The sequence below is a fragment of the Rhamphochromis longiceps genome, linkage group LG16 (assembly GCF_057381845.1).
Source record: "Rhamphochromis longiceps isolate RC_006_pf linkage group LG16, R_longiceps_female_GT1.1, whole genome shotgun sequence".
Classification (NCBI taxonomy): Eukaryota; Metazoa; Chordata; class Actinopteri; order Cichliformes; family Cichlidae; genus Rhamphochromis; species Rhamphochromis longiceps.
The window spans coordinates 16,382,882-16,398,094 of record NC_140572.1 but is presented as its reverse complement, the minus strand read 5'-3'; the positions used below and the strand labels follow the sequence as shown (position 1 = coordinate 16,398,094).

The following is a 15,213-nucleotide window of genomic DNA, read 5'->3' as shown; positions in this document are numbered from 1 at the left end:
CAAAAATTATTGCAAGATTTTATGTGCATTGCCTTAAAAAAATATAGCCTTTTGAAATTGGATGATTCTTCTTAAAACACTCTGTATATTTCCTCTTGGTGAGAGTCAAGACTTTGTCATGTGACTAACTTATTCCTAACAAACAACTGAATAACATTTTGAATTGCTGAAATGAAATTTCAGCAAAATGGACTAGTGTACAGCATCATTTTTTTCATTTTATTTTTGGATTCAGCCGATCTGTAGGTTTATAACTTTCATTTCCACCAAACTATGTCTCATCCTTTCGTCCCTAGCAGATTACCCAGGCCCTATCTGATAACTAGCATGATTTTTGTTTTTACCTGGAGGGCTGATGTGTTTTCAAAGTGTATTTTTTAAATATTTTTTGAGCTATGTAGAATAGACAAAACAAGGTCATCTTTTCCACAGGTCTTGATCAAATATATGGAAGCCTTGAAGGTGAAATTTTCTAGTTAAATGTTTAGTAGCATGTGCTGAAGTTACTCAGTATAGAATTATAATTTTCATTACAGTGTGTATTTTTTGGCCTCCGTAAGAAATTTAAGTTGTAAAATTGTATATATTGTTTAAACAAATAAAAATACACGATAATAAATATTTCTTTATCTGTGTACGTTTGAAGGAATCATTGTGTAGCGCATACCTAGTTCATTGAATCCACTATAACCGAGCTCCTGTCGGCTCAGACCCAGTTCTTTCAGGTCCATACATTTGAAGCCATAAGGACACTGGTAGCCTTCTCCATCAGGGGAGCAATGGGTGTCTGGGATGGTCAAGTTGTTCAATGACACATTGCTTACCAATAAAACAAATACAAAAAAAAAATTACTAGCTCATATCAAAAATGGCAGTGCTTGCAAAAAAGAAAAATGCCTAATAAAAAAGAAAAACAAAGGTTAATGTGTGAATACAATTCCTCTCTTTGTCTTATTGCCACAGGTGTTACCAGGAACAGCTTGATTGGGCTAATGAAAATTAATGCTTTCAAATTGTCTGCACAGACATTCATCCAAATTGTTTATTAGAGGTAGAGAATCAGAGGGAATAATTTATTGCACTATCACAAAGGGCAATCAGAGGCATAGTGGTGAATCCCAATAAAGCTCATTATACCGAGCTGAATAATATCAATGTGTCTTATCTATGATATTCCCTTTCTTGATGACAGAGGAGCGATAAATGAAGCCTGAAAGAAGAGAGAAAATGTCCAGTGAAAAGCAAAAATATTACATTTTGTGAGTGTTATAAGAAATTATTTATGACTGGTTTTCGGCATCTGTAAATTGATAACACAAAAACATAATGACACCCCTTATTAAAGCATGCTTAAGGTCCTAAAATGCTAGTTTCATCAAACAATTCAAAGTATCTAATAAACTTAGATTTATCACAATGTGTAGTGATGAATAAATGTTATGTTATTTCAAAATAAAATGCATAATTTGTTAGAACCTTTTTTTTGTACTTTAGACTACTCATCAAACCTGGAAACAGTTGTACAGTTGTATATAAAACAGTTATAAAACCTCTACAGAAACAAAAAAGTAACACATATTCAAGTGTTATATCTCATTCAACATCATGATTCATGTCAGGAAGTTCAACAGTGCTGAGGTCATTTGTAGGAAACCTAACATCCATAAAAGGGGACTTTATTCTATTCATATAGTCAAAACCCTTTAATGTCCATATCAGAGAATGCCCCCTGCCATTGTTCCCACAGTTTTCATCAAATCCCATGTGTGTGAAAAGCTAGAGAGCTTGACTTTGTGCCAAGGGCATATGGCAAACAGAGATTAGACACTTCTGCCCACGTGTGACATTTTTCTAAAATTCCCCATTAGATACCCCAATATATATATATATGTATTGGATTTGGAGAAAAAGGAGCTCAGTAGTAAACAAATTAAATGCCCAACTGCCACACCACTTTTGGACTTATATAATACAGATGAATGACAAAGCTATACATGAATATCACAATGCCCTGGTACTATATTTCCTCTTACTAATGGCTAATATATTCTGTGTCCCTGGGGTGCTTAGGAACACATCAGGGAGGAAATGGAGAAGCATAATGCAAAGGCTGGACAATGCAGGAAAATTTTATTATTATAATTACCATTAACTCTGGCTGCAACCTGGGGGTTTAACCATTCCAGTCACTACCAAAACTTTTGTCTCCAAAAGCATTATTCTAATTAAAAGTTTTCTCCTTTGACACTTTGCACTCAGTGTTTATATGATCTTTAACAAAGACACTTAGCGTAGGTATCTTCTAATTTCTGGAGAGACGATAGTTTAGTCCAAAAAAAGTAAAAAAGTTTATATCGGACTTGATAATCCAAAAAAAGCATCCAATGTTACATTTATTTAATCATTCGTTCTTACCCGATTGTATCATTAGTAACGCAGTGATAGTTGAACGTTCCAAACATTTGAACCCCCAGAATTCCGTAGAGCAGGAGAAAAAACAGTAGGAATATTGACACACTCCAAATCTGTTCCCCGGATCGCCTGCAATGCAAAATAGTACAGAAAGAGATATCTATGAGATATATTTCACATGTACAAAGACCACATGTAATGGAAACGCTTACGACAGTATTTTACTTCAGAATGTTAGTGATGCGGGAGCGAGGAAGCTCAAAGCGAAAGTAGATCCTGAAGGCCCTTATCATGATAAGCGCGCGGGGGATTCTCAGCATTCCCCATGGAGACATCTGATCTACAAGCCCTGCTATTTCAAAGACCTAAAACAACAATAAATTGATTATTAATAATTTTAATACATACTAATGCATGGCATTATGACAAGCTGCACAAGCACCTGCAGAAAAGTGCAATATATTCAAAAACAAAAAGTTGCAAGACACCTGCAGAACCAGGGACACCCAGATGAAAAATACCATGAATCCATCAAACATACACCAGCGGTCCTTCACATAGGAGTTATCCCCCTGTACGGAGACAGAAACAAAGGAGCAACAGTTAAAAGACCAAAGCCTTAAAAAGCAGGAAATACTAACATAAGTTAATAAATGAGACAAATATAACCAGCATCATTCTTCAAGGCCATATTTTCTTTGAATATATTACATTACAATTACATTCTAGGTTGTTTCATGGATAATCTTTATGGAAAAATTCAAGCATTCCCCTCACCTTGGGAAAGTCTGCTGCAGAAAGCTTTTATTGTGATAGAAAATGTTTGTGTGAGTTCAAAGTAATGGCAATATTCAAGAAATACAGAACGTGAAAATATTGTCCCCATTTTGACAAACTAACCACAAATTTCAAACCTATTTTCAATCATTAAGCCCCTGAGGTGTGAACAAACTGAAATGCCAAGGGGGGCCAGCTAAATGGGTATACTTAATTACCGCTTCCAGACAGAGAGGGAGAGTCTGTTAGGAGCTCTTAGGGGTCTTGCACAGGAAGAAAGACTGCAAATACTAGGGTGTGTTCGGAAACACTTTACAGATAAGGACCATCTTTGATTAAACACACTGCTGACAAGAACAAAAGCATGCAATTACTTTACCACACTAAGAAGATCATGTACTTTGGGCAGTAATTTTCCACAGCTAGCTTAAAACTACATATCCACAGTACCATACTTTAAAACAGAAATTACTTAAGCCTAAGATGTCATATCTGCATCATTTATAAAAGTTTATTTCAGATCAGATAGGAAAATTGGAAAACACCATCCTGATTTCAAGACAAAGAATGGAATTCGGCTATCAATAATAACTAAAAGAAACACTACAAGTAAGAAGCAGAAATGTTTCTGTTCTGCTTGAAGTGCACATTTACGTCCAGAGCTAAAACATTTAAATAAAGATAAAGAAGTATCTGATTTTGCAGAAGAATCCCAAATGTAAGACTGTTAGTATTTTATGTAATTCTGGTAACAATATATGATTAGTCAGGTCAGTCAGATTTCTTTCGGTTCAGTGGCTGACTGACCTTTTTGTCGTCAACTTTCTGTTGTAATATATTTTTTATTGCTTGCATAAGGGAACATTTCTGCTAAAGCTGCTGAATCTGGTCTTCTGTGGAAAACAACTTCTTTGGTACCCCTGTAACTGGACTAGCAACAGAGTCTGCCTCTATTGTCTTCAGAAATATAAAGTTTGATGGTGCTGGAGCACAACCAAAACTATTGAAAGAGCATACAATGAGCTTCATCTCACTGCCTTTGAAATGAAGATGGGAACCAGATCTGCAACCGCTCACAGTCAGTGAGTGACTTTCGTGCATCGAGACGGTGATAAAATACCAGTAAGGAGTCAGTCTGCTATCAGTTGTGACTGAATGGGCTCAAGCATGCAAATCAACAAATACTCCAAATCTGTTGCTGTCTGTTGCAAATCTGTTGCCATCTACACAGAAATTCACATATACTTACATTTAGAGTCCATAAGGACCTCTTAGATTTGAAACAGAAATTCAAACATTCCTCCACAAATAGTGACTTAGTTGCTGCAGGATGGCAATTTAACTGCAAAAACTTTATTTATTTTTTTTACAGAAATATAACCAGAAAACAGCCAGTGGGCAACCAGATGAGTTGAGCCCCATACTGCAAAGAGACATGCTGACTCAGAATGATTGCAATGTGCTGGCAATATGTCTAATTTCGAAATTAGACAGCAATTGTTTACAAACCTTCACCAATCTGACTGAGAATGATTTAGGTCAGCGACTATTTGAAGACAGGTAGCCTCCCACATAAGAGGCCTCCCACCTCGCAACCGAAAGTGGTCACCCAGGGGGGTTGAAGGTGTTGCATGCTCAGCCTCTGCGAGACCAGTTGCTCACTGCAGCTACTCACAATCTGTTACCCAAAAGAATTCAGTGCAGTCACTGAGCAACCACTAGTCACAAGGAGGTCATCTTCATATTTTAGCTATAGTGTGACTGTATAACCATAATGTACATGGGACAGAAAGAGGGGCTAATCACATGTTATTATACCACATAACTTTCAACCACAGTTCACTGCAAACCTTCAAAAATATCACGATCACAGAGAAACAGATTGACAGATTTGAAAAATGTACAAATAAAGTCTCATTTGTTGTCACTCCAATCACTTGCATCAAAGTTGTGAATAGTTTTTAAATATAATAAAGAAATATTATTAGTCATAATTTATTTGGCAGTAACGGTCTGAGATTAAAAAAAACAAACAAACAACACCTGCCATTTTTCTGGGGTTGCTAGTCATTTACTGCTACTGCTCACAGAATTTCACTGACACTCTCTCGTGGCCATGATGCAGCAGCTACCTTAATGATTCCTCTGATGTGCATCTTGGCGATCATCTCAGCAGTGTAGAGAAACATGAGCAGTGTGTCCAGCGTGAATGTCACATATTGCAGCGGAGGGTAATGCTCGAACGTCTTTGGGGTGTTCATGCACACAGAGATGACACTGATGATGGCACAGGCTCGCAGCAGAGAGTGCACCCACTGATGGAAGGAAACAACAAAGGAAATAATTCCAAAAATGAGCCTTAATATCTTTCTGTATTCTTAATGTTGTCCTTAGCCAGACACACGCGTACACTCACTGGTTTATTTATCCAGAAAATGTCAGCACTGTCCGCGAGGGTCTCATCTGGCCCAAAGTCAGTCATGGGCTGGGCCTCGACCCGTGAGCTCTGTTTCCTCTTCAGCATGCTGGGGCTTGCTGTGCTATACAAAGAGTGGATCTGACACAGGGAGGGAGGCAGACCACACAATGACCAAAGATAAACAAGGAACAGGGGAATACTCTGGCTGCATCCAAGTCTGGGCAGTGGCACTACAACTTTTTCAAAACTTTAATCATATCATTATAATATAAAAATTTATTTAAGACATACTTAAAAAAGTGCAGGTGCAAGGCACTTGGCCTGCCAACAATCACTATACCTCTTAAAAATGTACATAGTTAACCAATGCAGAAATCTAGTGTATTAAATAGTAGTAAATGAGACGTGTATCAGGAGTGGCTTCTGGGTGTTTTTACATGTAGCATCAAAATTTCCTGCAATGTCTAGTCCGAAGAGTAAACTTCCCTGACTTGAATTGCCAGAGCAGATTTTTGGTGATTAAAACTGAATGCGTTGCATTGTTGAATGGCCACCGTGATACACAACGCAGCACACATGGAACACAGAACAAGGGTATTACGTTGGAACAGCTCCAGTAACTTACCATTTGAAAAGATCACGCATGATCTTCCCTGTATCGAACACCAAAGTGCCAGTAAAATATGCTGTACATTGTCCGGGGGTGTGACCAAGTGTTACCTGTGCATGTCAGCATTTGTTTGTATCTTTGTGCGAATGTATGTATGCAGAAAAAAGAAAACTTTACAGGCCATTTTAACCTAAGAACACAAGAAAAAATGACACTCTGAATGGAGACAAAGCGCACATACCAAAGGGAAAAGTAAAGCTGAAATTGCTCCAGCACTGCACATAACATGCGATCAGGCATACCCTGTAAATAACACACAACAGTTAGTCAACATTATGGCTTATATGGTATACAGTACACTACCCACATCTACAGTACGCTCATAAAGACAGGAATGCCCACCACGTCTGACATCAAGGCATATATGCGACACACTCTGTGAGTGAGTGAGTGAGTGAGGTGTTGTGGAAAAAGAAGATGGGGTGGAAGAGGACCACGGGGACTCACTGTGAGGCTCCTCATTGGTGCGTTCATCCCCAGGTCACAGAGGGGTGGAGAAACCAACCAGAGAGACAGACTAGAGATGCAAAAAGGAGATTGTCCTAAAGGCCTTGAGGTCCTGCGGCAGCAATCAGTGAACGGTAGCAATCATAAGAGCAGTAAAAAGGGATAAGAAAACATTTTTATGTCATATTCGGCACATATTTTAAAAACACAATGTCAATTTTAGAGTAAGTCAGTTAAGCTGACTGAACAGAGATGAAAAGAAAAAGCATGTCTTGCACTTGTGTGTGTGTGTGTGCGCGCACACACATATGTGTGCATGTAAAACAGCTAACAGCATATGCAAATGCAACAACAGCTGCTGCCCCAATGACTTGATTACATTACATTTTGACTTGACCTTTGCTGGCTGACATATGATGCAAAAAATATGTAAACATACTTTGATGATTAAATAAAAATTGTAAAAAATCTCCTCTTTGAAACAGAACTCTAAGTTAGGATTGGAACGAAGGCAGAACAATGTAACGGTATCACATCCTTGTTTCCTTTTTATGCCCCCACCAAGAAAAGAAACTGTCCATCCATGCTACAAACCCCATGTAGTTAGAAGCAATTTCCCAGTGTAATTGCTACACTTAACATATGCAGATGGAGACGTGAGGAAGAGTGAAAACAAAATTACAGGGTCTAAGTGCTATTATGTGGGAGTATAGGTGGCATAGACTGCAATTACTTTCCCATTTGGAGAAAGGACATGTTCCTCACAGGAAAAAATGTGATCTCTGGGCACATTAATTGTAACTGTGAGTATTTGTTTGAGTATGCAAACTTTCTTTGTTGAACTTCTATTTTTGAGTGCATTTTGAGAGCAGCATCTTCTTTCAAGACACAAGAAATACTTTTGTAGATGTGGGCATGCAGGTCATTTGTTCAATTCTTTATCTCTTAACCATAACCTACAATGATACTCAGGTATTCATAGCTGCTCTAGCACAAATCCCCTGTATGGTTGCTTATGAAAAAGTTTTTTTTAAGTTAGTGGCACTTTTCATATAGTGTCTTTGATTTTTCTGAAAATCGACAGTGCCCCTTATAATCCCGTGTGCCTTATGTATGAATTCTGGTTGTGTTTACTGACCTCGAAATGATTTTATGTGGTACACGGCGCTGGAAAATGTTTTAGTACGACTTTGCTAAGCTACGAACCTGCTCCGCTTGATGGGCATTACGGCTATCGTAGGCAGGAGCCTCGTGGAGTGATACGTACTGTGCTTCCACATAATATTACCGTATTGTGTGTGTATAACCTCTTTTTAAGTTTTGTGGATATTATACATGGTTACGCTGAGGATATGTCAGCCAATTTCCACTGGGAATGCCTTTTGGTTAAACTGTCAGCAAGGAATTTGCATTTGCACTGTTAAATCTTTATATAAATTTAATGCATATAAAAAACAGCTGCTTGTTTAAGTGAAAATACGTTGATTTTTTTTTTTTTTTTTGGCACGAATAAAGTTGTGGAGTTGTAAAGTATTTTGTCTAGTGTCAATTATATCGTCAGTTATATCGTTATCGCAAATTTTCAAATGTATATCGTGATAAATATTTTTGGTCATATCGCCCTGCTCTAATCCAGACATGATTGAAGTACAGACTTTCAGCTTTAATTCAAGATGTTTAGCAAAATAAATGCCTTAACTGTTCAGGAATTACAGACCTTTTTATACATACAATAACCCCACATTGTCAGAAGCTCTAAAGTAACTGGACAATTGACTGACAAACAGTTTCACGACCAGTTGAGGCCCATCCCCTTGTTATTCTCTGAAAAAATACTACTACAACATGAGGTCCAAAGACTTGTTGATATAAGTTAAAGAGGCAGTCATTAAACTGAAAAAGCCAAACGAACCTATCGGAGAGCTATGCGGTAAACACATAACAAATGGTCAAATCAAAAAAGTGGTAGGATTTCCATGGTTAAGAACAAGCCCTTCACAACATGAAGCAAAGTCACGGACACTCTTGAGGAGGTCATTATCAAAGTCTGCACTAGGGCCAAATAGCCTTATAACTGTATTACGATAGTTCAAGAAAATTTGCAATCACAATATTTCTGATGATACAGGGAAAAAAAATGCAGAACAGTGTTTTATTGGCACTTGCAGCTTGGAGGAAGCTGAATTTATAAGTGTAAGTAAATGAAGGCCATTTCCCATCCTTGTTTTCAAATGAGCCACTGTTATTTTTTTCCACCCTTCCTAATATGAAGTGTCAATTTTATGGAACAAGGTGTGAGCAGCAGAAGCATGATAGTGCAATAGTGACACACCATAAGTCAAATGTAAGCACAGAAGTATATTAGGCAGTGTTTTTCCCAGAAATTGTAAGTAAAAAAAATCACTGCTTATGACTTTAGTTTAACAATAACTAAAGTAAGCCACCTAACTCTTCAGTAGCTGCACAATATTGTCACACAAAACTAAAAAATATTTTCTGCCTGGGTTGTTGTAGTTTGCCATGGATCTTGAAAAGCCATGCTTTTCCACGGTTTCTGAGTTCCATCCCGTTTGCTCTTCCTGTCATATGAAGCGCAGCTAGCTAATTTTTGCAGCAATGACACGTAGAGTTTCTTGTTTATATTGGGTCGCACATCACCAGCTATTAGTACCTTCTTCTTTGTTGCCTAGTTGTAATCAATCGTGCGTTTTCGCCTTAAGCCTTGTCTGGAACAATTTTCTTGCATATTTTGCAAAGCAATGTGGGTTTTTTTTGGAGGTTGCTGAAGTAGCTCCATATTTACATACTAAATCATTACCAGAGGTTGACACTTGGCTCTTGCTCTCAGACATGCCTGGCTCTGTCTCGTTGTTGTGCACACTAGGGAATGTAAATGCAGTGATATCACTATATAGCATTTTTATGTTCTGTAAAAAATTATACCGGTATTATTGATGACAAGACAACATAGACTACAATCAAGAGACACCTTCATTGAAGTAAAAATAAAGTGGGACTGGGCCACTAGTGTTTATTGATATTGTGACTGCTGACAGCAGTAGTAGGGTGAATTGTGAAGTGTACAGGGCTTTACTCTGAGCTCAGATTCACAGGGTTGAGCTTTTTAACCACCTCTAGTTAAAAAGCTCAACTTATCCATTTAAGCTTCCCATTGCAAATGGATAAAAGCATACTGCAGAAAGCAAACTATGAGTGTCACAAGGGAAAGAACTGGGATATTCATTAATTACCAAGTCAGTTACCTGTGTTCAGTCCTACAGAGCATATTTTTCACTTACTGATTGACAAAACTAAACGTAGAGAGACCTACAAACAAGCAGCAAATGAAAGCAGCTGCAGCAGCCTTAGTAGAGCATCTTAACAGAGGGAATGCAGCAGTTGGTGTTGTCCATGGATTCTAGATTTCAGACATTCATTAACTGAACAGGATTTTCATCCAAGTATTAAAAATAGCCCTGATATTTAAAATGATGTTAGTTTGTCCAATTAATTTTGGGCCTCTCAAATAGGGGCGTTTGTTTAAAACTGGCTGTAGTTCCCTAATGCTGTACTTTTGTGAAGTACCTCTTGAATTAAAGCTGAAAGTCACCTCAATCAAATCTTGATTATTGATTTTAAAGCCACTTGGTGTAAAGAGGCAAAATTTAAAAAAAAAAAATGTGTTACTATACAAAAAATATACAGACCTAACTGTATACCAAATGCATAAAATGAGCTAAAAGGCAGACTTTGAAAATACATTTTATGAAGGAGTTTAACAGTATTTAAACCTTTCATTTACTCACTGCATCAGTTTGTATTTTTTTTCTATTTCACAAAGCTCCCACAAGGGCAGCGATTACAGCCTTGATTAAGTTAAATTAATGCTATACCTTCAAATGAATTCCCCAAACAGTTCCAAGCTAAGATTCTCACTACTTTGTCTTGCATACAAAGCCAAAGTGATCAGAAAAGCAAATTCAAAGGAATGCTGACAATTTAGGTCAAACCTTCACAACTATTCAGTGGTAGGCCAGTAGTGTGGGTATATTTAAAATGAGACTGACAAAAGCTCAAAGTGGTGACAATGAAAAGTAAAGTGGTAAGCCATTACAGTAAAAACAAAGACCTAAAAGACACTCCAGTGCTTGACACATATGAAACAGCTGGCTCTGCAGGATGATAAATGTGTAACTACTACTATGAGTGACCCACTTCACATTTCAAACTCGCATTCATCTTTTTCAGAAATAGTGTATGCTGATACAGACGTTAAATATTGTGATTTTTGATGTCAACATTAAAAAAAAAAAATCACATAGCACTTAGTATGTCACCTAATGACTGATTGTATTCAAATGCATTCCAAAGGGCTGCACAGATTAGCATCAGTAGCAGCCAAAAGTTGTGTGACGTTGGGCTTTTTTGCAAATAAACTGACATTTTCCAATTTCAGTAGCTGGTGTTTATCTGCTTTGCCAGATCAAATCAATGGATAGATGTTGCAAGATAGTGCCGTGAAAACTGAACATTTACAGGGATTACAGGGATTACAGCAAAATGAAAATGAACAAATTTATATTGGCCCAGTTGTTTAAACGAGTGGATCCCCAGGATGCCAATGTTCATATAATGTTTGTAGCATTTCTCCTTCGTTTTAAGGTTTCTTCTTGAAAACATAACTGCACAAACTGTGATGAGGTGCTTATATAACCTTGAAAATGTTCTAATTAATCGATGTAAGAGAACGAACACCTGGATCAGGTTTCCTGATTGGGAACCACGAGGGGCTCACGAGCAACTGTGAAATCCTAAAACCATTTCAGGAAAGCCACTGACAGGCTGCAGCATATGACCGATCCCACGTCGTGTAAAATGGTTGTCAAACCGCTGGATATCCATACTATGACTGAAAGCTGAATGAATGACGTCGGAAGAGCAAAGGTTACTATGGAAACGAATATGAGCAGCTGCTATAGGTGCAAAAACAAGCTAAATACAACAATATACATGAATATGTTCAAGCATAGGGCCTACATGAAGCTATATAATACGTAACAACCTGACCACGTGACAGTGTAGCAAATACACTGCAATGTTTGACGAGGGCCTACTCCGGAGGATGAGATTTTCCTCACTTCCTGGAGGACCAGTAAGCTAGCGCGCGGCTGCACCTAGCCTCAGACGCATCCTAAAAACGCAACTGCTGAAAGTGACTGGCGACGGGTGGAGAAGCAGAGAAAAGAAACACGTTGAATCACTTACGAGAGGAGGGTTTCTTTTATCTGCCGCGTCCAGCGTTGTCCATGACATCAGCTGTTTTCCGGCTGTGTTGGGATCGTATGGAGAACGCGGGAGCGCGCAGGTAGCAATCACATCAACAGCACTAGTGCGTGCTGCGGAGGCGCGCAGCCGTTTCCGTGGTAACAGTTTAAGATCGCCATGCTGCTCTATCACATCATACAAGTATATTTATTTGCATTAATGGTAATCGCTTGATACGCAGTTAATTTGAACAGACTATATTATTATTATTACTATTATTATTATTGTTGTTGTTGTTGTTGTTGTTGTGAATAGTTGGCAAAGCTTGTCTATGAGAGATTTGCTCAAAGACGGTAAAAAATGCAGCGACAGTTGTCTGAAGATAGGTCTGTCCTAACAATTAATTAAATTTAATGTGCATTTTACATTTAACAATGGATAACTATCACAATGTACATTTCAAATTCCTTTAATTTTAAATATGATTATATTGTCTATTCTGTAAAATAGTCAGATGTCTATTCTTATTAATGTACAGAATTCACCTGCTTGCTGCTACTACTGCACATTCACCCAATGTATATACTATATATGTAATGTTCTTCCTCCTGAAAGAATACAACCATTGGATATGTATTAAATCACAACTGTGCTCTTCATGTTATAGAAAGTAAAAGACAAAAGTGGAAAACTTGGATTTCTTACTAAATTTCTGTAATATATCAAGTGACCTGCCTTCACCTGATTTGATATTGCATGGGTGGGTATTGTCCAAACGTGGGTGTAGTTTCAGTCGTAGTAAATTCAGTAACTGAGGTGCAAATTGGTTTTAACCAAAATATCTTTTTGCCATTTAGTTGCTTGAAATCACCCAGGGGTGCTGCAGTATCTTGTAGAACCGGTTGATTATTTGCCATTGATGTGCATTGTTGTTAAATATAATCTTCTGAATTGCTCTAGTAGGGAAATTTAGCCTGCTAATCACTTCATTCTATTTCAGTATTTTAATGAGCCATGATAGTGTGATATTGACCTGAACCCCATCTGAGCAACCAATATATGTATCATGCGCTACATTTTGTTTTGGCATTGTATGAGCCATATTTAGTGGGGCATCTGGATTACATGCAGAGATTCAGGTGTCTTGTTGAGCCACTTAAAACTGACCTATGACTCATTCAAAGGATAAACCAGTGTTGTGTCTACGCATAATTTAACAGCATAACAGACAAATAACCCATTTTATGGGTTATTTGTATTTTTAGGCACTTTTTATTAGCAACCTGTCATAAAACACATAAGTCATTCCAATTTATTTAGTCAAATCTGCTAAAAATGTCAACGATAACAGTTCAACAGGCATAATATAGCATTTTTGCACAAACAAGACGAATTCCAAAGAGCTGTTAGCCCAACATGTCAGTCCTAAAAACTATGTGCAGTAGTTCAACAGTATCTTAAGTGATATCCTTAAGAAATGGGGAAAAAATCCAGCAAAGACACAAGACATGAGAAATCCATCTGACTCTTGAGTTGACCCATCTACTCTTTATTGATGAAATGGTCTCTGTGGAAGGACTGAAAATAATTAGCAACAGGTCTTATGGAGGGATGAATTCAAATTAAAAAGTTTGGATCAAAATTGTTGTCAATATGTATGACGGAGGTTCAACAGTGTAAATCTGTAAAACACAGTGGTTTTATTATGGTTTGTGAGTGCATTTGCTGTGAGTCAGTGGTGTCAACATTGAACTGAATTATGAATGCAGAAAACTGTGGTCAGATTTTTATCCACCATACAGTATCATCTGGAAAGAGTCTGATTGACAAGGGCTTTATTTTTCAGTATGGCAATGATCACAAACTCCATGCCAATGTAGCAAAAGCATACCTGGATAGAAAAAACACACTATGGAACACTATGAGTATGGATTAGCCTCCCCAGAGTCTGAAACTCAACATTATTGAAGCAGTGTGGGATCATCTTGACAGAAAACAGAACAAAAGGAAAAGGCAGCCAACATCCACAGGAGAGCTTCAAGAAGCCTGGAGAACTATTCCTGAAGACTATTACAAGAAAACTTGTCTAAGAAAGTTCAGGCTATGTTGAAGAATAAAGATAGTCATACCAAATATTGACTTTGCAGCTCGTTAGAACTGTATAAATTCTGTTTGTGCTTTATGTACTGTATTTCCATTTGTGTTTACATATGTTTCAATAAATCACTGCACCTATATCCAGTGTTCCTCATGGGAGGTGGCTCAAAACTGTTATGCAGTACCCTAAGTACTTCTCTGTTATGCTACTTTCTGTTTCTATTCTACTGTTATTTTGTACAAAACATTGAATATCGTGTACTATACCATTTATTTAAAGCCTTAATTCCCTGTCATTTTGGAGGTAAATAACATTATTATAGATAAAGCTACCACGCAATAAAAAAATTGGAACCATGCTAACAATTCACCATATACTGAAATATACCTGTTTGCCAGAGCAGAGGTTTGCTTTGCTTTCAAATAATTATTCTTATCATCATTATTTAATATTATCCCTGCTAAGTCAACTCACTATAGCCATGATTTACTCTTATTTCTTGTATTTGTGCAAACATCAGAAATGTGGCTCACACTTAGTTAGTCAATATTCAACCCGCTGCTCCTTTTCTCCTCCACTTCCTTCAACCTAAAGGACCATGATGCTAGAGGACAAGCTGTGCAGCTACTGACAAAGATCACAGCATTTTGTGTGTGTTCATATATATGTGTTTTTGTGTTTGCCACAAAAGACTTATTGGTTTTGTGAACTACTGATTTGAATTCATAATGTGGGAATAAGAGCAAGACATTCATCTTCAAGCAGTTTCTCTGAACAATTCCTCGGCTTCTTTTATGACAAATGGATACACTCTAAATGTTGGGGCGGGGGCTTGCCTCTTTGACTCTGGATCTTATTTATTATTAAAACACCAGAAGAAAACTTAGAAATAAAAACACTGCAACGTAGAGAGATCATCTGGAAAAGGAAAGGGGAAAGATTGAAACCAAAAAAAAAAGTTAGAGAAGCCGTCTGCTTCTAATTACTTCTCAAACTGGTGACTTAGCTTTTCATCTTGGCAGGTTTCCCTACTTTAGCTCCTGCCCAGGACTGTGTCTGAGAGTCAAGACTAATCAAAGGCACTTGTATGTGGAGGACTGTTGGCCTCTGAAGGAACCGAGCCAG

The 15,213-nt window shown here is 37.6% G+C and overlaps 1 protein-coding gene across 2 annotated transcripts in view; it reads right to left on the bottom strand.

Annotated features, from left to right (window-relative positions):
- The window catches only part of nalcn (sodium leak channel, non-selective), a 71,324-nt gene extending 59,223 nt beyond the window's left edge, over positions 1-12,101 (bottom strand). The window contains exons 1-9 of one of the 2 annotated variants that reach the window (XM_085384922.1): positions 11,991-12,101; positions 6,726-6,837; positions 6,460-6,521; positions 5,606-5,746; positions 5,322-5,504; positions 2,901-2,984; positions 2,638-2,777; positions 2,416-2,541; positions 668-819 (exon numbers count right to left, since the gene is read on the bottom strand). In XM_085384922.1, the coding sequence (XP_085241048.1) occupies positions 668-819; positions 2,416-2,541; positions 2,638-2,777; positions 2,901-2,984; positions 5,322-5,504; positions 5,606-5,746; positions 6,460-6,501 (868 nt within the window). In that variant the 5' untranslated portion in view covers positions 6,502-6,521; positions 6,726-6,837; positions 11,991-12,101. The remainder of the gene's footprint in view (positions 1-667; positions 820-2,415; positions 2,542-2,637; positions 2,778-2,900; positions 2,985-5,321; positions 5,505-5,605; positions 5,747-6,459; positions 6,522-6,725; positions 6,838-11,990) is intronic. The other variant, XM_085384923.1, reaches the window with a different exon arrangement.
- Between the last annotated feature and the right edge of the window lie 3,112 nt (positions 12,102-15,213).